This window comes from Balaenoptera physalus, assembly GCF_965194825.1.
Source record: "Balaenoptera physalus genome assembly, chromosome: 13".
Taxonomy (NCBI): Eukaryota; Metazoa; Chordata; class Mammalia; order Artiodactyla; family Balaenopteridae; genus Balaenoptera; species Balaenoptera physalus.
Window position 1 is genome coordinate 15,128,379 of NC_138892.1, and position 27,393 is coordinate 15,155,771.

Sequence of the window (27,393 nt, forward strand, 5' to 3'; positions counted from 1 at the left end):
TGTGAAGAAGCGACACTGGATAAAAGCACAATCACAGAGTACTTAGTCATCACAGAAGGCTGGACTGGGAAGCTCTGGCTATCCATAGAGACTGCCATTTACTCATCTTCGTATTGCTCGTAATATAGCAATAGATGCCCCCGTAACAGATGGCCCTGTCAGTGTTGTTGGAATAAATGATAAACTGTCACGTTTCATTCTTTGGAATGCCCTTTTCTGAAAGAAGAGTTATTTAATGTGTTCACAAATTCATTCTGAAACATTACAAAATTTCCGTTGTGGTATTTATTTAAACATGTTTCTCTTTCTCGGCTGCAGACATTTCTTCCCCCTCACTACTAGGGATGTAAACTCCAAGCAGACGGATTCTTTAGAACAACTGGTCCTGATCCCGATTCAGTGTGTTTTTCAGTGCTGGAAAACACTTCCAAAACGAAGGATAACTAGATCATACTAAAAACTACTGTACTGCATTTAGCTTAGCTTTAGCCTTGAAAAAAATGACTAGTTAACATCCAAAAAGGTAAACGCTAGAGGACAGTCTAACTGAAAAAAAAAAAAAAAAAAAAAGAGCGATTGGTGCGACGAGTTTTGAGCCTCGGCGCTAGCCGTCGCCCATCCTGCCGCGGAGCTGGCCGCGCCTGCGCGTTGGGTTCCGGAAGGTGGTGTTTCGGTTAGCGGGACAACGCGGCAGCGGGTCTTCAAAGCGAAGCCGGGAGTTTTCGCCACTCTTGTCGCCGCCATGAGCCGCAGTTATAACGATGAACTGCAGTTCTTGGAAAAGGTCAATAAAAGCTGCTGGAGAATCAAGAAGGGCTTCGTGCCCAACATGCAGGTGAGGCGGGGAAGCAGGACCCGGTGCCGGGGCCTTCCCGGCTGGGGGCCCGCGGCGTGTCTCTACCCACCCGGCCCGGTTTCCTCCGAGACCTCCCGACTCCTTGCGCGCCGGGGAGACCCCCGCCCCCAGCAGAGTTCCTCCCATCCCCCAACTCCCACCCCACCCACCCCTCCCGCCTCCGGGGCTGCCCAACCTATGCCGGCCCCACCTCCCAGATGGAGAGGTCCCCGAACCGTGAGGACGAGCAAAGCGGAGTGTGTCCAGGGAATCCCAGTAAATACGAAATTGGCCTTTGCAAAGCGTCTTCACACAGAAGTCTCACGAACCATGAGAGGTGTTACGTCCCTGAGCCTTAGAGACGTTAGTGGGCTTTTACTAGGTGGCACAGCCAGTGCGGGTGCGGTTGCTGGGACTGAACTCCGCTCCTCTGAGTCATGCCGGTCATTTATATAACGTTTACTGACCTGTGTTCGCTGAACCAAGTTTCTGGCATTCACTGCTCCGTGTTGGGTTTGTTTTTTTTTTAATTGACATGCGCGGGGTTTTAATACAACGATCTTGCTTCTCGTGGCAACCTGGAAAGTTCACAGGGCAGTTTTTTTTTTTTTTTTTTTTTAATATGCTCTTCTCAGTAGGGCTTTGAGCGTGAGTCGGTTACACGGCTTCCTTTACTCACCCAGTAGAAGCTCAGCTAAGACGTGATGTCCAGTTCCCTTCTTTTTCCTCTGACAGGATGACGTATTCCCGATGGAGACTTGGGAGCCCGATACCAGAGAGTTTGAAAGCCAGGTCTCTGTATCTCTTGGGTTTCCTTGTCATTTGTGCTCATGGTCTTCCATTAAAGTGAAGAAGAAGGCATTTGTGAGGTTTTGGTGCATATGTTGTTAGACGGCTTTTGAAATCCCTTTAGGTGCCCTGCAAGTGTATTGAAGGTTTGTGATCCTGCGTCTTGGTAAAAGTTCCTGATAGCCACTCCACCCTTTTACTCAGTATTAAAACTTATTGAGCGCCCCCTATGAGCAAAGCACTTAGCTAGACGCTGAGCGGAGAAAAAGCCCATAGTCGCAAACCTCCCTTTTGCTCTCTTTTTTCCTTTGGCTAGTTTCTTTTTATGGAATCCGGTTCCCTGCAGGGAGGAGAAAATAAAAAACATATCATCCTAAGAGGATTGTAACACACACTGTTATGTTCTGTCAGCAGTTCTGGCTTAACTTTTGATGCACACACTGCTGCTAGTTCCGCCTGGGGGCAAGTCTGATTTTTGCTAGGCAGTTCCAGTTTAACTATTTGGACAACACTTTACTACCACCCCTCCCTTGGGAATGGAGAGTTGAAATCTTGATATATTGCTCTTAAAAAGTTACTGACCTTTATGCTAGGCTGGTGTTGTATTCCCATTCTCATGAGAGTAGTGAACTTCACACTTACAATTCCCTGTCTCTCTTGGTTAATCTCCATTCCTCCTGTAAGAACCGTGTGCTGCACTAAAAATTCCTCTTTGTTCCTTAAAAATACTTCTCTCCCATCTTTATGTCATCTTTCCATTCAGCTCCTAAATGTGTTGCTGCTGCTCCAGTAATGTCTCTTGTCTTTAAAGAGCCAGCTCAGTGTTCACAAAAAAATGAACAAACTGTGAAGCGCACCCCCGCCCCGGCTACCGCCTCCCTAGACTGTTGAGCCCCTTCTTCATCAGATTCTTCCGTAGTACTCTGTGCTTCTATTGCAGCACTTGCCTCATTGCCCTCTACATTTTCTAGTCTGGGCTTCATGCTAGACTAGAAGTTCCACAAAATCATGGTCTTGCGTATTCTCTGTGTCTCCCCTACTTCCCAGTACAGTGCCTGACACATAATGAGTCCTCAGCACATGTTTGGTGAATTAATAAATGTGGCCCTTTGGAAAATTGAGACATTTTCCGTAACTGGTATTGTTATTCATGCAGTGGTAAGATGCAGAAGTCATCTTTCTGTTAAATCAATTTCCTTGTCCAGATGATTGTTAAATCTTTGGTTCTTCAATGCTAGGCAGATCCTTCATAATATTTGATCTCTGATTAATATTAATATTGGTGTTACATAATCATGTCTTCCATTGCCCTTTGTGTGCCTCTATTGTCAAGCTTTTTTATTCTCTTAAAATTACATAGATGGTAAAACTAAGCACACAACTATATAGCTACTTGTTAACATTTTTTTACTCACTGTTCACTTAAGTACAGATTTGTAAGTCAGAATAGAACACAGTAAAGTGTAGTGTAGTGTGCTGTTGTCTTAGACCTAGAAAAAGTACACTTAGGTCAGATGACTGCATTTTTTTTTTTTTTTTAGGATTGTCTTTTTATCTATAATTAGATGGCATAACAGCATTTTACTTTTATTCTAAGCTTGTCAACACTGAAACTGTTATATTTTTAAGCGTATGGTTTTTTTTGTCTTTTTTTTCATATACACACACACTGTATTTTATTTTTACAAGAGATAAATAGACTGACACCAAGCATTGTAAATGGATGACCACAACAAAAGCAACAATGATTGCAATTACCAAACACGAAACACACTCATATTATGTCATGATATTGACATTCAGTCCAGTAATCCTCCACTGTAACAGCTCCTTTAGTTTGCAGTGAAAATTGATTTCTATATTCTTTGCCTCTGAGTCCTTGTGGGATTTTTTTTTTTTTAATTCAAACAGAAAGTCACAAAAATTATAATCCTCATCAGTTCACTCAGATGACTGCATTTTTATGTTTAGGTCTGAGTTTTTGATTCATTTATTTTTTTCAAAACCTACTGATATTTTAGAAGCACAAGAATACTGAGACCTTTGGCCTTAGTGAGAGCATTTTTGGAAGACGTTTCTTTATCTCACACATACACACAAAATATTTTACCTGTTGAACTTTTAAATATGGCCTATGAGAGTAGGAGAATAAACAAAATGATTTGTGAACATTGTAAAATATACTTTTAAGATATATTTAAAGATGGGAACCTCTTGTAGGAAGTTTTCTGCTTGTTTAAGGTAGCGTGAAAGTGTTTTATAAAGAGTAAAGCAAAATAAATATTGCCTACAGTGTTTGTATTCTATCCTGTACTTATATACATCAGGTCCATGTGCTCAGACATAATTCTTCCTTTTCTTTGGTACCAGGTTGAAGGAGTTTTCTATGTGAATGATGCTCTGGAAAAATTAATGTTTGAAGAATTAAGGAATGCCTGTCGAGGTGGTGGTAAGTAAATTAGAGTTTGACATGTGGCAGTACAAGTAGTGTCTACCTTGTGGCCTGAAAAATGGTAACTCAAATAATTATAATTTAAAAATACAAAAGTGTTGTCAAGGAATGATCAAGACTTCAAATGAGACGAAAACCCGTTACTTATTCGTGATCACATTGTTAGCCACCTGGCCTTGTAGAAAGCACTTGGAGCTGGATGGATGTGGTTGGTTTTGCACCTAACCTCGGACAGTAATAACAAGAGCTACCATTTATTGTGCACTTACTATGTGCCAGGCACTTTACATAGATTATCTCATGTAATTCTTAAAGTAACTCTAAGAGGATATCTCCATTTTACAGATGTTTAAGTCAAGGCTGAGTGAAGTTAAGTCATTTTAATTTGTCCAAGGTTGCACAGTCTCTCAGTGACAGAACCAGAATTCAGATCCAGGAGTGTCTGATTACAAAGTCAGTGTACTGATTAGCCTCATTGAACTTCAGTTATCTCATCTGTAAAAGAGAGTTTATAACACCTATCTTGCAAGACTACAGGGAGGTTTAGAGATAAATATATAAAACTGTAATATAACATTCTAGTGGTGATGGTGGAATAGACATCTAGTTTTAACCCTTTTATTTTTTTAGTCGACAAACCTAAAATAAATAAGTCTCACCGCCCCCGCCCCCACCAGGGTGTGCTGACTTGTCTGAAATGACACACAGCCAGTGACAGAGCTGAGATTAGAACCCCAGATCCCCTGACTCTCCATCCAGTGTTTTCCCAACTCTTCCAAATTGCCCTTCTTTGTCACTTAGAATAAAACCAGTACTTTTTTTTTGATATATATTATGAACAGTTAAAAGAACCCTTTTTTTATATTGACAACATAAGGTATAATGATTATGTTTCACATCTCCCTGTACAGTATTTGCAAGCAATCCTCCGTGGTATGCACAGAATACTGACAGCATGTTTGTAATTAGTCTGGTTGCCCTCACTACCTTCCTGTGCATGTGCTGCCTTCTTCTCCACTTCATCTCAAACACCCTTTTATGCTTTGTTGTTTTAGCAGTCCTAACCACTAACCCTTCATTAACATAATCTAGAAAAGTATGAATAGACTTCAGCTAAAAATCAAATATGTCCTCTTTTCTAATATTAAAATTTTGTTTTCAGGTGTTGGTGGCTTCCTGCCAGCCATGAAACAAATTGGCAATGTGGCCGCCCTGCCTGGGATTGTTCATGTGAGTCTATGTTCACAGTTTTAATCACTCATATTTTTTTTTAGTCTGAAAGTTTGTTGAATGGATGAATGGCCATGCCTAACTGATAGTGGTGTCATTTAGACAGTGACCTTCAAACATCTAGAAATAACCATGGAATTTAAAGAAATAACTGAGTTTGAGTAACATCTGTTTCTGGTTGCCTTTAGCCAGAATCTATAAGTGTTTGAGAACCTTTGAAGTAGATTTTGTTTTCTTGTTGTACACATTATTCTTATATCAGTTTACCACCAGTGAAAGTTTCACTGTGGCCTCATTCAAGAGGTTGATTGGAGAAAGATTGGCAAGAAGTGTAAGGGTTAGGACTGAGGGGAGGGACAAAGGGCAATATAGCTGTTGTGGATATGATTGGAAAAGGAGGGTGGTGGCGATGGTGGGGATAGAACTGGATGGTACAAGTGGGGCCCTCACCCGAGTCTACATTCAGATTCCACCATTAGAGGTAGATGTTAAATCCATTCGACAGACATTTTTTGAGGTCTTTATGCCGGTTTCTCTGCTGGGCACTTGGGAGGAGAAATGAAAAGACATGGCTTGTGCATTTAAGGAACTCGTAAGTGTCCAGGTGTCTGCATGTATTCCTACCATGTTTTGACCTCCATTCTTCCTGGGTCAGTATCCTTTTCTAGGCCCCAGATGTAGAAATTGTATGGTTTTCATACCATCAAATGGATTACATTTGTCTCTGATTGCTTAAACACTAAAGACCTGTGTAAATCAGGTATTTTCCTCCTGTCAGCCTGACATGACCACAGTCTGTCAATGTCTAAGAATCATCTTTAAAATGTAATAATGCGTTAAAGTTAGTATGTGGTCCTCCTATATCATGTGGTACTAAGGCTTTTCTCTTTTCAATTTTCTTAGTTAATGTCAGACTTTGTAAAAAAGTTTTTCCTGCTATATTTGGCTTTATGATTAGGAATTTTTACACCTAATTTCCACCAATAGAGAAGATTTCATGAAAACAGAATCTTGATTTAGGGAAGGCTTCAGCCCCCCAGCCTATTTGAGAGTTAGTGTCAGGTCTCTCAGGCAGCCAGAGTGCCAGTGAGATAGCTGTATTTTATTTTCTAATTCTCTTTCAGCGATCCATTGGGCTTCCTGATGTCCATTCAGGTTATGGGTTTGCTATTGGGAATATGGCAGCTTTTGATATGAATGACCCTGAAGCAGTGGTATCCCCAGGTAAGGTCACTGTGCATGTCTGCTGTCAGGTGTGTAGCTTCTCTCAGAATCGTAGCCTTTCTAAAATAGAGCACGGCTGCATTTTGTGTGTGAATGTCAGCCTCATCGTATTCTATCATTTCTTTTCCCCACTTACTGAGAGAATTAATTGTGGACACTCAGAGGCTATTAAAATATCAAGAAAAGCATATATTTATTTAAAATTATTTGGGCTCCTACTGTGTGCCAGGCACTATTCAGACGTTGGCTACAAAAGAAACTGAAACACTTCCCTGGCAAATTTTGCATCTTCTTTGTGTCCCAGTTATCTCTTAGGCAAATTGGAGTTAATAATGTTACTTACTACATAGCATTATTGTGAGGATTAAATTCATTAAGCTGTGTTAAAATACTTACAACAATGCTGGACACATAGGAAGTACTTGATAAGTGTTTACTCTCATTAGCATCATTATTAGTCACTTGTAGCTGTATACTTCTTTTCTGCTGTCGTGTGCTTTCACTGAAAATGTTTCACACCGGAAGTAATATCTTTGCATTCAGAGGCTGAAAAAAAGATGAAAGTTTGAGTTGTCTTGAGAGCTCTGCCTCCAGCAGCAGTGGACAAGGTCACTTCAGACAATCCTTTGCCGAGAACAACGAGAAAAGCTGCGTGAAATTTTTAAAACAGAGCCAAAAACACATCTGTTGAAACCATAAAAAAACTACAGAGGCAGTAAGAATTTGTGAGGCTAAAATCTAGACAAAAAGTGCAGATACGTGAGCCCAACATTGAGCACTATTTTTCTCTTGAGGAAAAGGCAGATTTCAATCAGTAAGAACACAGATGATTTGAACAATCCTGTTACAAACTTGACACCTTGATCTCTCATATACACGTGTGGTTGTGCATGCATCCACATTACAGTGCATCCAAGAACTGTAGAGTACACATTCTTTTCAAGTGCACACAGAATGTTTACCAAATTGACCATATACTGAGCCGTAAAGCATGTCTCAAATTTCAAAGCATGGAAATCATACAGCAGCAGTTCTCAAACTTTGGGCTCAAGACCCCTTTACGTTCTTAAAATTATTGAGGGTTGATCTCAAAGGCTTTTATCAATGTTTACCTTGCTGGAAATTAAAACTGAGGAAGTTTAGAAACAATAATACACAAGGACATGTCTCATTACCCCTCAGAGCAAGCATGTTATCACGTCCTGTAGCCTTTGGAAAACTTCACAGTTTCAGTAGACAGTAGAGAGAATACATTTAAAAGGCTAATAATGTCTTAGCATTGTTATACAATTAATCCTAAAGGCCTGAAAGAATCCCTGGGTCACATCTAAGAACCACTGACATAGAAGATACTATCCTACCACAGCGGAATTAAGTTAGAAATCACTAATAACAATAAAAACTTGGGGAAAAATAAAACATGTTTGAGTTAAGCAATATGCATTTAAATAACCCATGGGTCAAAAACAAAAAATCGTAATGGAAACTACAGAATAATTTTAACTGACGTTAATTTAAAAAATACCTGTCTAAAAATTGTGGGTTACTGTTAACGCCATACTTGGATAGAAGTATACAGCCTTCAGTGCACAAATTAGAAAAGAAGAAAGGCTGCAGTGTCAATGATCTAAGCATCCATCTCAAAAAGTTAGAAAAAGAACAACTAATTAAACCCAGAAAATGTAGAAAGGTGGAAATAATTGAGCAAGATTAATGAAACAATATACAGTGGTAAGGATCAACAAAGCCAAAAGTTGGTTCTTTGAAAAGACTAATAGAGTTCATAAACCCCTGACAAGAGTGATCAAGAAAAAAAGAGAAGCACATAATTCAAATTTTAATCTCTAGTCTAGATGTTACTTGTTGTTCATTACTGCCTCCTTGACCCACAAAGTACCTTTAGTATGTATTTACTTTAAATTTTGTTGTCATCAGACTTTACCCACAGAGAACCACTTTGTTGGCTCCTTTAAAACATAGCTATTTTTAAAAGAGTGGCTGTCTTTTAAACCCTTTATTAATAGTGGGAAACCACAAGTAACAAAGCCTAACTACCTGGTTTCGCTAATATTTGACTAACTTTTCCTATTTTGTAGGTGGTGTCGGATTTGACATCAACTGTGGTGTCCGCTTGCTAAGAACCAGTTTAGACGAAAGTGATGTCCAGCCTGTGAAGGAGCAACTTGCCCAAGCTATGTTTGATCACATTCCTGTTGGGGTGGGGTCAAAAGGCGTCATCCCAATGAATGCCAAGTAAGAACAAAAGTTGCCAGTAAAGGGAGTGAGAGATAATAATCACATGACCCTCACGTTCATTTCCAATGTAGGACACTTCGGAGATGGGGATTGTTCAGTCACTGTTGAGGAAGTGGTAACAAATTGTTTTTTTAAGCATGAGGTCTATAACGTTCATTAGAGACATTAGTCAATTCATGTTCATCATGACAACCTTTGACATATGGTAGAATTCATAATAGAATAATATCCACTGATGTTTACTGAGCACTTCCTTTATGCAGAGCACTGTGCTGTAGTGTAGGTGTATATCATTTTGTGTAGATAATAACCCTAATATTATTCCTAGTTCACAAGAAGGGAAACTGAAGTTTAAAGAGATAATAGTAAATAAGCTAGTAAGTAAAGTCAGGATTCAAACCAAGGATCCTTTGGCTTCAGAGGCTATATTCTGAACCCCACTGTCCTTTGTCAGTGAACCTGTATTTATTGACAACCTTCCTTTTTGGATGATAGCACTGAGTGTATTCTTCACCTAAGATGTTGTGTATTTCCAAAGTAGAAAATTCAGTGTAAAGCTACAGCACAGTGACCTTTTACGTGGCCATTGATGTACTGTCATAGCTCGTGTAAAGCTGTGCACCTTACACTTTGCAGAAGGGTGTGCTTAATAAGTATCATTAATATCTTCTGTTTTACCTTAAAGTTCATGTGAATTTTGCATTCTATTCAAATATATGTACAGACATTAATATTAAAATGTTTTTAGCTATTACCTGTTATACAACTCCCCTTTACCAAAAAATAAAACAAAAAAACTTGGAGTAAAATTGATACATTTGGAAGATGCTTATTCTGTGATTTTTATGTGGTCCCTGACATGCAGTCCCACTTTGAAAAGCATACCTGGAACATCTAAATAAATTCCAAGCATCTTTACAAATATTTTAGATAGGAATTTTGTCCTAATAAGTAATGTTTGAAATGGGCTGTTGTGGTGAGGGCCCATTGATCATTGTAATCTCTCCGGGTGGTATTTTGGAAGAGGGCTAGACGTTAGGTGAAGATCAGAGCTTTTTCCTTCTAAGGGTTTAACGTGTGTGCACCTCAGCTTCAAAGTGCAGGTGCAGTAAAGCGACGTAGTACTTCTGTGAAGGTGGGAATAGACCTTAAAATTTAACCTGTGTGGCCTGAGGACATTGAGATAGCTTTGTTTGTTAGTTGTAATTTTTCATAAGTTACTATGAAAAGTTAGTGTAGCTGTAGTGAAGTCGGTAGTAGATAATGATGTTTGATGATGGTTATAAATTTTCTGTGGCTGCTTAATCACCACCTCATAGAATTCAGGATCAGAGAGAGAAATAGGATTTGAAAAGTAGGGGCTGTGTAAACGTCAAGAACTATAATCACCTGTAATGTGGCATTTATAATTTTAATATTCAATTATTTATGTAACTCCTTTTCCTCAAAAAACTAGAGTTGCTGAGAGCATGAACTACATCTAGCACGATGCCTGATACACGGGCAATAGTCAGTATAGGACTTTCTTTTGCCCTTTGAGATGTGGTCATCTTTAGATTTTGATCTGCCTTGGCTGTGAAATGATCTGCACCTTGTTACTCACTCAGAGACTTGGAGGAGGCCTTGGAGATGGGCGTGGACTGGTCCCTGAGAGAAGGCTACGCCTGGGCGGAAGACAAGGAGCACTGTGAGGAGTACGGGAGGATGCTGCAGGCCGACCCCAACAAGGTCTCTGCCAGGGCTAAGAAGAGAGGCCTGCCGCAGGTAACACTCGCTTTGGAGGGGAAGTGTTCAGTTTTTTCATATTTTGTTTTGGTTGGGAGGAAAAAAGAAATCTGTCTTCCATGTAGTAAATGTACCCCAGCTTTTTTCACATCAAAAGGAACACAAATTTGTTTGTTTATGCTTCATTCTTAATCTTTTAAAAAGCTATCAGGAGCTTGCAGATGTTCATAAAATAAAACAAGATATCATGAATTAGAAGTGGATGGGAGGAAAATGGGATATGATTATAAGGCTTAAAATGTATACCAAAATTGCATCTGTACAAACTTTGACAATCTACAGATTTGGCTGAAAGTTTTCTAGCATCCAAGATGACAACAGACACGTTGTCGGTTCATGGTGTCCATGAGATAAAAATATACCAGATGTTTGAAATTTACAGCAAATTGTGATGGCTTTGCCACTAAATTCACTGTGACCTTGGGCAAGTCTCTCTAGCCTGTCTGGGTCTCATTTTCTCATCCGAAAATTGAGATAGTTAAAACTAGGCAGTCTCAGACTGTTCCAACACTGCCATTCTTTGGGTCCGTAAAACATCTGTTAGCTCCAGTTATGGGATATATTCTTCCAGTGATGGATAGTGGTAGGTGGCAGTGAACTCACAGATATTTCAAAAATCATTTGAACTTGGACTTTGTGTAAGAGTCAACATTCACCAGAGTTCACCCCAAAATTTGACCCTTCTCTTCATGATGTTTAAATTGTCCTGTGAGCCATTTGGTGGTTCGAGTTTTCGTTTATGATGCTTTTAATGTGCTGTACCTCAAGCAGATAATGATATAATAAACTGCAGGAACTGGTCTACATTATTTTAGTTGTGTGGGATATTACTTTAAATGAATGAAGCATTTCTAAGCTTAGAAGTTTTTTTGTTACACTATTTGTGTGGTTATCTTTTTGTTTTTATTGGGGTTTTTTTACCTATTTGCTTTGCAAATGAATTTTTTCAAACCTGAATAGCAGCTATTTTATCAGACATTCTCACATTTGCAGTTGGGGACTCTGGGAGCAGGCAACCACTATGCAGAAATCCAGGTTGTGGATGAGATTTTCAATGAGTATGCTGCTAAGAAAATGGGTATCGACCATAAGGGACAGGTGTGTGTGATGATCCACAGTGGGAGCAGAGGCCTGGGCCACCAAGTAGCCACAGGTACATTCTGGACCTAATTTTTGCCTTGGTGCTAAAATGTACATTTTGTGGGGAACCATGTAGAGATTAAAGGGAGAAAGTGCTGGAACTGTACTGTGCAGGTTTTTACCCTGGTTTTCCTAACTAGCAGAAATTAACTTCACTGGGCCTTAACTTACTTGTCTGAAAAAAATGGGAATAATAATTATTTCATATGGTGTTGTCAGAGGCTCCAGTTACCATATTTACTCTTACAGGTTACTATTACTGTCTGGCCAAGAAAGAGCAATAAAGACTTTAAATTGTAGAGTTTATGATATATGCTGGAATATGTCTTAGACACCTACCTGTACTGCAAGATTAGGTGTTACAGTGGATTCAGAGATGAAATAGCAAGGGCTCCGCCCTCAAATTGTCTCATGCGAGAGATGTCATGTTCATTAAGAAGAAAAAGTAAAGACAGAAGGTATAGTAATTGATAAAATACTATGGAAGAGACAAAGTGTTTAGGGAAAAGATTTTAGAGATGACTTCATGGACACATAACATATGCAGTTTGAACAATCACACACGCAGAACATTCATGACCGGAAGACAGTGTGAACAAAAGCAGGAGGCAGGGAAATAGTAGAAAGGTCACTTTGGACCGTTTGTACGATGAGTGAAAGGATTTATGAATATAGAAAAAGTTATACAGACACATGGAAATTACTGTAAACTCTAAATTGCAATTATGGTTCATCCTTGTATGTACATTTCGTTCTATGGGAATCTAATAATTTGTGCCAGCCTGGCCTGTTAGAATATTTTGTCTAGCAAATATATGGAGCATTGACTAGTATTTCTGAACTTTTACTGAGTTCTGCTCTACACTTTATCATGGATTTGATTTGCATGCAGAAGGTCTAGCAACTTGTCTCCAGTTCTTTTAGGTTAAGTCACTAAAAATTATTTTTAAAAACCATGATGGCAATGAAACGTATTTTATTACTTCTCATTCATGCACATGCCAGGAAGGGAGTAACTCAGACCACCTTCCATTCCCCTTGCAAGTCCTGGAGGGCAGGTGTTCTCTTTGGAGCCCGCATATATTGTGTCATATAGCTCTGACAGAAGATTCTCAGTAAATATATCTTGACCAATAAATAAATGAGCTCAGAAACACTTTAAAGGGAAAATTGTATTTTACTTGTTTCTTTGTAGAATGGTTTTGAATGTAGCCCACCTTTCTGCAATAAATCTGAATTATAAAGGGAAAGCTGGCTGGTTTGGACTTGTTGCTCTCTCTCCTTTCAGATGCGCTGGTAGCTATGGAAAAAGCCATGAAGAGAGACAAGATCATAGTCAATGACCGTCAGTTGGCTTGTGCTCGAATCGCTTCCGCAGAGGGTCAGGACTACCTGAAGGGAATGGCAGCAGCTGGGAATTATGCCTGGGTCAACCGCTCTTCCATGACCTTCTTAACCCGTCAGGTACCGTTGAGGTTGCTTGTCTGTTCCCAGTTATACATGATGAAGTTAAGTAACTTAAAACATAGTGTATTCAAATCAAAGCCTGTAGAATTTGGTTTTGGAAATGTATGTAATAGATATTCAAAATATTGGCAAAGTGTCCAAGCTTTTGGTGTGTCCTTAAGCTAACTCAGCAGGGTATCAGGAGAGGGGAGAAGAGAAGCCAGAATTATTCTTGGAATTTGCCTTGAGCAGTGGAGAGGGTAGAAGTGCCGTTCACTGAGATTCAGAAGGCTGAAGAAGAAGCACCTCTGACAGGTTCCGTCAAGACTAGTTGGAATTTATGGAGTGGAGTTTGCTCTGTGGTCTAAAGACAGTTTTTGTCCTTTACGTGAAGATTAATAATTCTGCTATTTTTGAACTCTTAAATTCCTCACTCCCTTCCAACAGACCTTCCAAAATCAATAAGATAAGTTCTGAAGAGCTGGTTCTGCCACTTTTAACGTAAGCTTTTTCTCTTAGGCTTTTGCCAAGGTCTTCAACACAACCCCTGATGACTTGGACCTACATGTGATCTATGATGTTTCTCACAATATTGCCAAAGTAGAACAGCATGTGGTGGATGGAAAGGAACGGACTCTGTTAGTACACAGGAAGGGATCCACCCGAGCTTTCCCTCCTCACCATCCCCTCATTGCGGTTGATTACCAAGTACGTACTGAGCCATTTGTGGTTTTAAGCAGTGGGGGCATGAATTAGACAGTTCTAAATACGTAAGAATTTAAACAGGAAAGCAGCAATTGTGAAAAGAAAACAGTCTGTCATCCATGAGAACAGTGATTTCCAGTCTTCTCTGAAACATGACTCCCCCCCATCATCTGTGCTTGCAGTGTGCTGTAGTGCTGCATGGAGAATATTCTACTCCATTAAGATGCACTAAGATTATCTTTTTAAGGCCTTTGAATGATTAGAAGACAGGATTAAGATTAAACTCAGTCTGTTTCATTCCTCTTATCCTTTTGGTGTCTGGCTGTGATAGAGTTAGAAAGACCCTTAACCTACCATTTCACAGATGAGGAAACAAGCCTGAGAGGGCAGATGCCTTGCTCAGGATGGTTCTTCCTAAAAACACTTCACTACACATTTGAGTTTTGCTTTGCTCTTACCTTAAGCCTGTCTTCTGCTGCCTTCCTGGTCCTCACATTTTTCCTCCCATCCTCTTCCCTTCCCTCTCAACTATCAAAGAATCAAAATAATATCTTAATATAGTTGTGAGAGCAGTGCATTTAAAGGCCCTGGTTTCTCCACAGTCCTCCAATGCAAGAGGAAATTTAAATCTCAGACATAGAAAGCTCATGCTTTTCTAAATTGTAACATGTTTGATTTGTGTGCTTCCTCAGCTCACTGGACAACCAGTGCTCATTGGCGGCACCATGGGAACCTGTAGCTATGTTCTCACTGGCACTGAGCAGGGCATGACCGAGACCTTTGGAACAACTTGTCATGGAGCGGTGAGTTATGAAAACAGAAACTTACTTAGAAATGTTCTCTTCAATGTAGTCATTGTTTTGCATTTTGACAGGTAAATGTACTTGGTTGAGCGTTAACAAAGTTGAGGTTTGGGTTTGTCTTGTCTTCTACCTGAATTTATCCCCGTAATATATACTGTCTAGTGAACTAACTGAGGTCACCAAGTATCTCGACCTTAGTGGGGTCATTGTACGACCAGGGACTGTTCCTCAACACTGTGAGTCCACAAAATCCAGATTGAGAAGTTGTCACACTAGCATAACTGATAAAACTTTACCTGATGCAAATTTACATCACAATGTATCTCAATGATTCACAGACCTAGCCATTAGCATAATTCGTTCCTTACTGGGTGGGTCCACTCGAGATTTGGAGGATATGCCCCATTTTGCAAATCAGGACCCATGTGTAGACTGCACACCTATTTCAATATATTGCCTCTTCTAAGCCAGGGGTTGGTAAACTTTCTATAAAGCACCAGACAGTAAATATTTTAGGCTTTTGGGGCTGTAAGATCGCTGTAGCAGCTATTCTGTTGTGCCATTTTAGTAGAAAAGCAGCCGTAGACAATACATAAACAAAGAGGTATTGCTGTGTGCTAATAAAACTGTATTTACAAAAACAGGTAGTAGGCCAGATTTGGCCCACAAACCAGTTTTCCAACTGCTCTTCTAAGCCATCAGAGTTCTTAGCTGGTGATGGAGTGGAAAATAGAAACTGTCTATGATATCTTCTCAGTAGGACAGACCCTCACATATATATTAACCCTACGTTTTTTCCTCTGATCCTTTCTCATTTCCAGTTGCCTCCCAACTCCTAACTTTAACCCAGTGATCAAAACCATCTCCCCACACACATTAGCAGTGTCTCAGGGCATTTTCTGTTGTCGCAGTGGGGGAGGGGAATTGTGCTGTTGGCATCTAGTGGGTAGAGGGCAAGGATGCCGCTCAGCCTCTTATAACGTATGGACAGTCCCCACAACAGTTCCCTCGTCCGAGATGTCAGTAAGTGCTAAGGGGGAGAAACTGTTTTAAACCACAAAGAGCACAAAGTTTTTGTGATGATAGACATACTGATTACAATTTTAAATTAACATATTTGTATGTAATTGATAATTAATAGTGATTAGATACACAAAACTAAGTCTTTAAGTGCTTTGTAGATGTAAATTTGTCTTCCAAAAGGATGAGTCTTACAACAAAAAGCACATTACGGGGTTGATTAAATAGAAAAAGACTCTCTTATTTCTTTTTTTAGTTTAAAAAGAAGTCAAGGAAAAGGCATATGATCCTAAGGGTTTAAATAATTGCTGGGATTGAACATAAATTGGAGCTCAGAATTTATAAATGAAGTTCATTCCTTTCCCAATCTAGGGCCGTGCACTGTCCCGAGCAAAGTCAAGGCGTAATTTAGATTTCCAGGATGTCCTAGACAAATTGGCAGACATGGGAATTGCAATCCGTGTTGCCTCACCCAAACTGGTTATGGAAGAGGTAAGTGAAATTTTGATAAGTATTCAGCATAAAACTGTTTATAATTTATGCCAGTACACGGAGACAGCAATTTTTAGTATTGCTAATAGAAATGTTTTTTTACAAAATAACCTCAGTTACAGTCTATCATTGTTTTCTCTTTTGTTTGGAGGTTAATTATGAGCTGGGTCCATAAGAATGATTTTTACCATTCATGTATAGTCTTTGTCTACATATTAAAAGCTTTAAATTTAGTTTGAGCTGACTCATCTTAACCTTTCTTTTGCACAACTGTATACTTAACAGTTAAATTTGAAAGCAAATTTGAAAAGGTAGGGGGGAAATGTTTGAGAAAATGGGTTTTTTTGATTCATAAGGGAGCAAAGATTTTGTTTAAATTACATGTATGTATATGTACACATATGTACATATTTAAATTAGAAGCAACATAACTTCCTTTTAAAAGTTTAAGAGAAAAGAAAAATTGTCATCCAAAAATTCTGTGCCTTGACATAACTATTACCTCCTTTTTTAAGATGCTTATTGCCATTTTTTCCCTAAATGCTTTTTTAAACTGGTTATAATCATAGTTTACAAACATTTTATAGTCCTTTTTTAAATTTAACACATTATTATAATATTGTTTACGTCATTTTTTAACGATTGAGAAATATTCTACTAGCTAAGTACTGTAAGTTTCTGCCCATAGTGGATATTCAAGTAGTTTCTACATCTTTGCTACTCTAAATTAAGTTGTACTGTGAGTCTTCATGCATGAAGCTTTCCTCCAGATGTTTTAATAATTAGAGTGAAATCTCAAAAGCAGAATTACTGAGTTAAAGAGTATGACAAAGCTTTATTTTTTTACAACTTAATTTTTCACCTGATTTTAATTAAGAGGTTTTAGAAAATACAAAGAAAGAAACATCTAGAATTCCACCAACCAGAGATAACCACTATTAACATTTGGTATACTTTTTACTTGCACATTTTATATATGATTTTTTTCACTCATCCAGCTAATACTTATTAAACATCTGCTATAGTTAGGAACTGTTCTAGGTGCTAGGGATATTGCAGTGAACAAAACAAACATAAATCCTTTCCTGTGAAACTTACCAAATAGTAAAATGTATAGTGTGTAGAATGATGGTAAGTGCTACAAAGTAAAAATGGGAAGGGGGATAGGGACAGACTGGGAGTGGGTGCAGTTTTAGATAGGGTGTAGTGAGGTGGTATTTGAGTGAAGACCTGAGAGGGGTAAGGGAACAGGCTATGTGGGTATCTAGGGGTAAGCTTTCCAGGCAGGGAGGGTGGCAAGTGCAGAAACTCAGGCCAGATCATACTTGGAGGTTCAAGAAACGGTGTGGAGGCCAGTGTGACTGGAGCGAGCAAGAGGGAGAGGAGGTTAGAGAGGTAGGGGCGCCAGATCGGGTGGGTCCTTGTTTTTTCCTTTACAAATGGAGTTTTGCTCTTCCTCTGAGTGAGATGAGGGGAAGACTTGGGAGAATTTTGAGCAGAAGAATAACATGATCTAACTGATGTGTTTGCATGCGGTTGAGAAGAATCTAGAAGAGAAATCGATGATGCAGGAAAGAGTGGGGAATTACTAGAGAAGTGTCCTTGAGTAGATGAAAGGAGGTGGGATCTGGTGGGGTTGGTCTTTGCTAGGAGCTTAGGTAATTCATCCTTAATAAAAGGAGAGAAGGTACAGATGCTGGTAGTCAGGGAAGATATGGTAAGAGAGTTTATGGAGATGCTGTTCTGGTTGTTTCTGTTTTTTCAGTGTAATAGGAAGTAGGGCCAGCAACTGAGAGTGAGGATGCAGGAGAAGGTATAAAATCATCATCTAAGAAAGTGATTGGCCTAGTGAAATTTTGGGTGATTGCCAGCAGCGTCAAGGGCCCACTTGAGCTTAAATTCAGTGGTTGGGTGTTTTTCAGCTACATCCAACTGTATAGGTGCAGGCATGAAATAGATGTTGAGTTTCCTTTAACCAGGGTTGCAAGTACAGCACAGTAAAGGAGAAGCAAGGTTGTTGAAGGGTGTTGCAAAGGGATTGTGGGTCTTGTGGGGTTAAAGGATTGTTGGAGGTGGAAACCTAGGCTGTCTGGGATGCTGGGAGCTGAGACTGTGGAGGAGTTGTCATCATTGGTAATGAAGAGTTCTGGGGGATGACTCTGGGAGTGAATGGCTGAGGTAAGCATTGAAGGAGCGGGAATCAAGAAACTAGGAAGCCAAGTTACTGAAAGAATCCTCTTCCTGGATACTGAAATCGTTCTGAATTATAGCAGGAGAGGGTGAGGGTGACCCAGGAGCTAGAAAACTTCAAGTAACAATGGGGATCAGACTCTAGCAGATGATTGCAGCAAGAAGAGTAGTGGGTGGTATAAATGGTGACTGCAATATTCAAAACTGGGAGAAAGGAGGGAGAATGGTCTGGAAGGAACCATGAAGAGCAAGGACACCTGTCCCACCTCTCAACCTAATGGCATGACCCAGTTTGGGAGAGAAAACAGCTACCACTTCAGAAAGTTGGAAGCAGAGGTAGTACCTCAGCGGAGGTCCATGTTTCAGCAAGAACAAGAAAGTGAAGGGAATGTTTAAAGAAGAAAGGAAGAAGTTCTTTGCCTTTGACTCAGTGGAAGGAGTTCAGAGGCCACAGTGGAAATGTTTCAGAAACTGGAAGGGAATAGGAGATGGGCTAGAAAGGGGTGTGTACAGAGCCCCACGGGAATCAGTCTGAGAGACCTAAGCTTGCTGTGTTGACATGAATGGAGATAAAGGGTGTGTGTGGTGAGATTTGTTCTAATGGTGGCAAGACAGAAGGAAGGGGGGAGGTCTTACTAGAAACTCACAGAAATAAATTGTATGTGTATGTATGTATACCCATGTATGGATACACATATATAGTGTTATATATATGAATGTAATAACCTTTCCTTATTGTGAAGGTAATACATGGTCATTCCAGGAATTTTGACAACTGTAGAAATATATAATAAAAGAAAATCAAAATTGCCAGTAACTCCACCATCCAAAGACAGTTACCACTAACAGGATGATTTGGTACATTTCCTTCCAGTTGGGTATTAGTGTATATGATTTATTCAATTACATTTACTGCTTTTCCTACTTATACAAGTGATACATGTTCTTTGGGGAAATTTAGAGAAATACAGAAAAAATATAAAACGAGATGAGAGTGTCATCATACTACTCCCTTCCCAACACTGAGCTTAAGCATCTTTTAAAACCTTTGCCTATTTGCTAGGCAGAAAAAAGAAAAAACAAAACCAACTCAGTACTGTTCGAATGTGCATTTTTTAAATTACAAGTGAAGATTAATGCTTTTCAAGATTCCATTTTAAGTTGACTTTTCCTCCCCTGCAGGCACCTGAGTCCTATAAGAATGTAACTGATGTGGTGAACACCTGCCATGATGCCGGAATCAGCAAGAAGGCCATTAAACTGAGACCGATTGCTGTTATCAAAGGATAGAACCCGGACCGCAGCCACCGGACACCGCTGACCCTCACTGAAGTGGACGTAGACTGAAACGCTTTTCAGACATCAGACTCGAGACCTGACAGGTTCCAGGGTGTGTAGGTGTAGCTGCCCGTTCCAGAATGGCTGGCGGGGAGGCTCCTGATTCAGGAGCCCATGTTGTAAACTTTCCTTCTGGGAGGAGTCACAATGCCTCCATTTGGAAAGGGATGTATATGCTTCCTCCCTGATTATCCCACAGGTTTTAGGAAAATCTGTTAGGGGGTGGGGATAAGTCAAGAAACTGCCTTACTTAGTCATACAAGTCTTTAATCATCAGAATGAAGTTCTTTACACCAACCTCTGTTTCCAGCCTGAGAGGTGTCATGAAGAACATTGTATTAAATAGGAAGGTTTTGGAATGTTTCTTTTTGCCCTCTGTCAGTTTGTCCATTTAGCCACTCATATACCCCCTTCCCCTGCACTGAGCAAAACCCTAAATACCATTCTTACTTGGAGCATATAAAAGGGTCATAGCAAGATGTTAGATGGATAATGAGACACGTTATGGAGGGGTATGTGTGGAGGTGTAGGGCTAGGGACCCAAAAGAGAAAGTAATTCATCATAGACTTGCTACCTTTGTCATTCTAACTATAAGGCAGACTTTTGGCTTCCCTATAAAAATGGCATCAGCTGGTATCTTTAATTAGGCTTAGTCTGGCAGACTTTTCTTGAATAATAACTTGCACAGCAGCAGCAGAGAACCCTCACATAATACAGATATCTTTACATTTATGATCAAATTATTATAAAAGCATCAAATGGCCGCAGCTATGATGTTAGTGGTTACTGTGTGTTGACAGGTTGGCTAGTCCTTGTGCCACCTAATCAGATTAGGTATTATATACTGTGACACCCAAAGATGTTAACCTTATAGGTTACTAAGGCCATAGTTGAGTCTAAACAGCCAGTAAAATAGAAGAATCTAATAAAGTTGTAATATGTTGTTTATATTTTGTGCTTAATGTTTTATGGCTTAGGATAATTAGTATTTTTTCTTGATTCACTTTGGACAGTGTTTCTGTTTTCTGATTTTCTCCCTGGTTGCTTTCAGCGATGTGCCCTAAAAGATATTCTTTTCTAACACTTATCTCTCAACTTATAATAAAACCCACCATTGGAGCGTCTTCCAAATGCTGTTTGGAAGGCTAGAGAAAAGCAGACTTTCTCTGAAAAATGTATGATATGAAATAGCATGTCTTGACTCTGAGCACTCGGTAACTTTAATGGTTTTGATGGTAGAGTTTGAAAGTTATCAGTAAGTTAGTAATCGTAATGCAATAATTATGCATTAGTTATGCCTCCAGATTGGACCAGCAACTGGTGTACACAGATGACTTAAGGATGCAGGTTACCTGTGAATGCTGGAGGGCATTTAAAGATGAGAAACAGGCTTCTGGCAAGTGCTAGATTCTCTAGAGATGAGGCAACACTGAGTGTCTGAGTGGACGCCCTCTAATTGGGCTTTCCCAGTGACGTTGTTTGAAACTGATTCATAGCAAAGTCCTCTCCCAAAACTAACTGATGTCAGTGCAAGAAATACTGCAGATCATCTTAAATATGTAGGTTACGTTTTATTGGATGCTTTGAAAGTCACTCTTTGGGAAGGGAAGAGGGGAGCAGGTGAGGAGGAGAAGAAGGGAAGAGGGGAGCAGGTGAGGAGGAGAAATAGAGAAGGATGGTTTGTGCCATGGCATTTCTGTATTATAAGCTTTTCTTATATGTAGCATTTCTGCCAAACTTGACCCTATTAATGACCTTGGAAAGCAATGGTTAATATTTTGAGTTCAAAAAGAAAACTACAAACATTGTTTTCCTTGTTCTAAAGATGTTATTTTCCCATTTGAGGCAAAAAGCCACTTAAAAGTGAATGTTCAAATGAAGCTGATGTAACGGACTGTTTTTATTGCCCTGAGTAAAAGAACCCCATGGTTGGGCACATGGACGCAGCTGGGAAAGCCCTTTGATAAGGCACTGTCTGGTTTTCTCAGGCATGAAGATGAGTCTTCTTACTATGCACATATTGGTCCCTTTTTCAGGCCTCTAAAGTCAGTACGTTTATCATTAATATTTTCAAAAGCACTGCCATTCACACATTGATGATGGGCTGTATCATTCCTATCATCAGCATATGGTTGGGAAAACCAGTTCATGAGATATAAACAAAATATGAACATTCACTAATTTTCTAATTTTGTGGAGCAAAAACGAACTGAAGATTCAGGAACTGAAGTTTTTTTTAGGTTTTCCTATTTTGTTCTGCATAAGACTGCTTTTTTCCCCTCATGTTCATTTTAAAGTGTCCTCCTCCTATTTCTGAAAATTGCTTTTAAGCATCACCTATATTGCTGAAGTGTTTGCATCTCTCTGTGCCTGCTATTCCAATAACAACTCACATAGCCTCTCTGTCCATACTTCTCACCTGTGTCCTTATTGTTACATCTGCTCCATTGCTTGACTATGTGGGATTTTCATGTTGTCCAGAGAGCATGATTTGGGTCCATCTGGACCGGTTGAGTTCGAAGATGCTGTTAATTATTAATCAAGCACCTTGGAGTATGCGAAGTTGTTATGATAGATTCTGATCTTTAAAAGATCTTGCTTTAAAACTAATATCTGAAACACCAGTGATCCGAAGAGAAGATAATGTTATAAGGGGAACATGTCATAGAGAACTGAGTGGTGATTGAAGTTGTACCTTGCAGACAGACATGTTGTAAATGAACAAAGTGCCAAGCATATAGTAGGTGCTTAACACATTAAAAATCACCATTCCTGCTTTGCAGTTTACCCAACATTTTTACATATGGTTTTAGTCCTTAATAAATGAGGGAGGACTGACAGGCAGGGTCGACGCCCCTACTCAGCCTTGAAGCAGCTACAGAAGACTGACCATTGCCCCTCTGCTCCCCATAAGAATGTGGGAGTAAAATCTCTGAGGGGGGGATGAAACAGGAGGGGAGGGGTCAGGGCACAACCTTTAAAAGAATGACATAGCCATAGGACATGACAAAAACTGGTTAGAACCAACTAGATCCAAGATGGCAGAAGATTCAACTTCCAGTGGACCTTGAGCCTCATTATATGCTCATTGTAATACATTAGCATATGCTAAATGACATGACACCCATAGGTGCCATGACAGTTCCTAGGCCGACCATCAAAGTCAAAAAGTGAGTGGTGCCCCAATTTCTGGAAATCTCTGCCCCTTTTCCAAAATAGTTGGAATAATCCTCCCACTCATTAGCCTATGAAATTACCCAACCCATAAAAACTAACAACCCCATATTCCAGGGCCCCTCGCCTTTTGAGACGAACTGCATTCTGTATGTGGAATGTGTATCTCTCTAAATAAGTTCACTTCTTATCTAAAAGGAGGGAGGGAGGATTGTATGAGCCATTCACTGGAATTTAATGAAGTTGGCAAGATAGGTATTATCGCATCATTACAAATTAGAATGTAGCCTCAAAGATAAAGCAGCTTGGGGGCTTCCCTGGTGGTGCAGTGGTTAAGAATCCGCCTGCCAATGCAGGGGACACGGATTTGATCCCTGGTCCAGGAAGAGCCCACATGCCACGGAGCAACTAAGTCCATGCGCCACAGCTACTGAGCCCGTGTGCCACTACTACTGAAGCCTGCATGACTAGAGCCAGTGCTCCGCAACAAGAGAAGCCATCACAATGAGAAGCCCACACACTGCAACAAAGAGTAGTCCCTGCTCGCCGCAACTAGAGAGGACCCAACCCAGCCAAAAATAAATAAAACTTAAAAAAAATCAAACAGCTTGCCCAAGGGCACCAACTAATGACAAAGCCAGGCATAGAGAGCCAGGTGTTTTGACTCCCAAGTTTAATTTTTTTTTTTTTTTTTTTTTTTTTTTAAATTTCTGGCCACACCACGCAGCATGTGAGATCTTAGTTCCCCAACCAGGGATCAAACCCGTGCCCCCTGCAGTGGAAATGCGGAGTCTTAACCACTGGACCGTGAGGGAATTGCCCCTGTTTTCTTGATGTCACACTGCCTCATTTAACCACTTTGTGCTGCTTTTTCTAATCAGTACAAGAACCAGCCAAGAGCAGTCTGGAACTTTTAACATGGAGCACTCACAGAAATTTCCGTTAAATGGGATTAGTCTTCTTGCTTGGCCTTGTTGAGGCAGGTCAGAGATCTTGACCACCGTTAAGGATTCTGTGTGAACTATAAAGGTTTTATTCTGCTTGATGAATGTGTATAAAACAGGCCTCTCCTTTTGCTTTGTGTCCTAGCCCACGAATCAGTGAATGTCAGGTAGCCCTCAAAACACAGCATCACCAGGGACCCTAGGACCCTGTAAACATTTGCCCCACTTCAGAGTGTTAGCTTGAGACAGACTTCTGGAGTTTGCCTCACCTCTGTTGCTACATGTTTTCTTTCCCAGAATGGGAGAAAATTGTGTATAATCAGGCACCAAGACACTTGCCCAAGTTACTGGGGGAAGGAGACCCCTTTGCTCTAGATTCTAAATTAGTATTTTATTAATCAACAATAGTTTTATTCTTAACTGTGAGCAGAGCACTGTGCTAGATCCTAGGGAAGTTCGCAAAGATTGTCATATTCTACCTTCAAGAACTTAGAGTCTAGTTGAGAATGTGGAACAGATGTGCATACTTTTCAAACAAAAGCAACTCAAAGCAGTTTAAGCGTTGACTGATAAGTGTGAAGAATACGTGTTGTAGGGAAAAGACACAATTCCAGCCCATCGTTGTACACAGCCACACTACTTCAGAGGGGTGTGTGTGCTCTAAGCCTCCACTTCCTCACCTCCCATGCTGTCCTTGATTCTTCTTAATCCTGGTTGTGCCCTTACCACTCCAAGGAAACTACTCACCAACGTCACCAGTTACCTTGTGGTTGCTAGTTAGATGGACCAATTTTTGTTTGTATTTGCCTTGTGTAGTATTTGGTACTATTAATCACTCTTGGAACACTCCCTTAAAACGTTTTCACTGGGTGAATTCCCTGGCAGTCCAGTGGTTAGGACTCTGCACTTCCATTGCAGGAGGCGCGGGTTTGAGCCCTGGTCAGGGAACTAAGATCCCACAAGCCACAGTGCAGCCAAAAAATTTAAAAATTTTTTTAAAAAACAAAAAGTGTTCTCACTGGGCTACATCCTGGCCCTTTTCCCACTGTGCATATACTTCATGGCTCATTGGCACCCACCCCCATGGCTGGTGACCCCACGTTCACATCTCCAACCCACACCTGCTGGACAGCTCCACCTAAAGATCCCATAGACATCTCAAAATCAACACGTAAATGCAACTCATCATTTTTCCTTCTTTCAAGATCTGTTCCCAGTCTCAGGGAAGACACTACCACCGGCCGATCACTTAAGCCAGAAATTAGTGTCTTCTTTGATTCTCACCTCTCTTCTTTCGAATCTTGTCAATTCTAACGCTTGGCTATCTCTAAAATGCTTGCCTCTCTTCATTTTCAGTGCCTACATCACTTACCTGTTCAGATCCTTACCTGCCATCTCTGAGACTATGCATTAGCTTGTAGCCTGCCCCGCATAAGTCCTCTTTTCTTCCGGTAATAGAACCCATATGTTTCTTAGCGAACCATTCCGCCTCCGTTCTCAGTTCATGTGGTTTGTTGGGTGGACTGACTTCACCCCTAGACTCACACCTGGGTACCTGCATCACTTCCTCCGCCCCAAGCCCCCAGCCCCAGGAACTGGTTGAGGAATTGGCACATGATCCAGTTAGAATAAAAGCTAGCCCTGGGAGTTTTTTCTGTTACCCAAGAGCAAGGTGCCCTTTCTCCCCTGGTGTTGCTAAGAGGATATGATGTAGGCCTGGGCCTCTTGCTGGTCATCTTGCCATTTGAGCAAACTTGCCTGAGAAATGGGACCCACATAAAGGAAAGCAGAGCTGAAAAGGCAGAAGATTTGAACTGGACTTACCCGTGCCCAAGAGCAGGATACCCTTGGACTTCTCAGTTATGTGAGAGGAAAAAAGTGTACCTTTGTGCTTAGGTCAGTTTGAGTTGAATTTTCTTACAACCATAAGATTCCTGGCTGGCACAGTGATGTGATGATGGAAGTAGGCAGGAAGAGAGGAGTCAGCTGAATCAACAGTTTCATACCTGAGGTACTGAAAGAAGGATGGCTCCCCTCTCAGAAACAGAGATTGCTGAGGAAAACTGATTTAAAGAGGGTCGTGAGTTTGGCATTAGACACGTTGAATTTAAGGTGCTTCAGACCATGGAGGAGGCAACTGAAGATGTATTACAGGGGCTGAGAAGAGAGACTCTAAACGGATTGTTAGATTTCAGAGAAAATGAGATTTTTCAGGACTCAGACTCTGAGGAAATCTAGCACCAGAGCATGAGAATCCTCCCTAATAATCTTAATAGCTAAGATTTATTGAGCATTTCCTATAAGCTGGAGATGGTTTTAGGATGGACGTAATTGAGATAGCAAGAGGAAATAACACCCCTCCAGGCTGTCCAATAATAAGGAACCTGAAAAATGGTAGATCTGAAAGACTCAATAGGCATTTCTTGAGATGTTAGTTGTGGTCCTTAAACTTGTGGAGGTCAGGGACGTTCTTTGAGAATCCAATAAAAGCTAAGCTAGACCTCTCCCCAGAAAAATGTACAATCAATCACACAAAAGTTTGCATATAACTCATAGGGTTTACCGAGGTCATCTTTGTTAAATCACATGGATGTGTGTGCGAGAGAGAGAGAGAGGGATAAAGACTGGAACATCTCCTTGTGCCAGAAAATAAGGAAAAGCTCAATGAGTAATGGGGACATGTAAAAGGAACCAGCTTGAAGGGGTTTCTCCACCCCCAGTCAAGTTAGAAACAATCTGAACACTCAGGAACAGTATTTATCAAAAATAGTATTAATAGGTGACAACCTACTGAATGAGTCAGTACTGATAAAAATAAATGAATAAATTAATTGAGAAAGTAGGGAAAGCTCTTCCTTATAGGAGAAGGCCAACTAATAAATACGGAAGGACTAATGGAGATAGAGAATCGACATTTGGCAACCACTATGGAGGTGACTGATGCAGATAGGAGTTGTCAATAAACATGAAGGCGAGTTGGTGGAAGTTTGATGAACAGGATATTGGCATAATATCAGAATACCTCTCCCTCCCTCAAAGACTAATCAATTACAAAGGTGAATTTAAGGTAGAGAAACCTGGCAGATTGATCAAGGTTAACGTGGCCAATGGTGGGCTGACTCACATCTCCTGGTGTGAGGCAGAGAGGAACACAGCACCATCTGTGAGATGTTCCTGTCGAGAACGCATGGCCTGAATCTGGTCATGAGCAAACATTGAAAGGACCCAAGTTGAAGGTCATCCTACAGAACGAAGGCCTATGCACTTAAAACTGTCAAGGAAATGACAGACAGGGAGAGGCTGACAAACTGTTCCAGACGGAAGGAGTCTGAAAAGACATGACAACTAAAGGCAATGTATATTCCTGGATAGGATCCTGGACCAAAAAGGAAACACTGACATTGTTGGGACAGTTGGTGAAATTTGAATAAAATCTATAAACTGGCCAGTAGGGATATACCAACGTTGATTTCTTGATTCAGTGGTTATGCAGGGTGGTGTCTTTGTGTGATATTGTGATCTATAATAACTAATATAAATTTGGTCTTCACCCCTGGCTTTTGGCACAG

General features: G+C 40.4%; 1 protein-coding gene across 1 annotated transcript; it reads left to right on the top strand.

Annotated features, from left to right (window-relative positions):
- The first annotated feature begins 632 nt into the window (after positions 1-632).
- On the top strand, positions 633-20,656 carry RTCB (RNA 2',3'-cyclic phosphate and 5'-OH ligase). Its single transcript, XM_082421016.1, has 12 exons — positions 633-835; positions 3,995-4,073; positions 5,239-5,306; positions 6,431-6,530; positions 8,627-8,783; positions 10,394-10,550; positions 11,565-11,724; positions 13,000-13,175; positions 13,677-13,865; positions 14,555-14,665; positions 16,058-16,177; positions 19,550-20,656. Exons 1-12 carry the CDS (start codon positions 743-745, stop codon positions 19,655-19,657), a joined length of 1,518 nt encoding a protein of 505 aa, XP_082277142.1. The 5' UTR covers positions 633-742; the 3' UTR covers positions 19,658-20,656.
- Positions 20,657-27,393: the final 6,737 nt, after the last annotated feature.

Excerpts from the sequence above, each read along its gene's own strand:
- RTCB (XM_082421016.1), top strand. The coding sequence starts at position 743 with ATGAGCCGCAGTTATAACGATGAACTGCAGTTCTTGGAAAAGGTCAAT. Across the intron at positions 10,551-11,564 it reads AGAAGAGAGGCCTGCCGCAG|TTGGGGACTCTGGGAGCAGG; the intron begins GTAACACTCGCT and ends TCACATTTGCAG. Across the intron at positions 13,176-13,676 it reads TGACCTTCTTAACCCGTCAG|GCTTTTGCCAAGGTCTTCAA; the intron begins GTACCGTTGAGG and ends TTTTTCTCTTAG.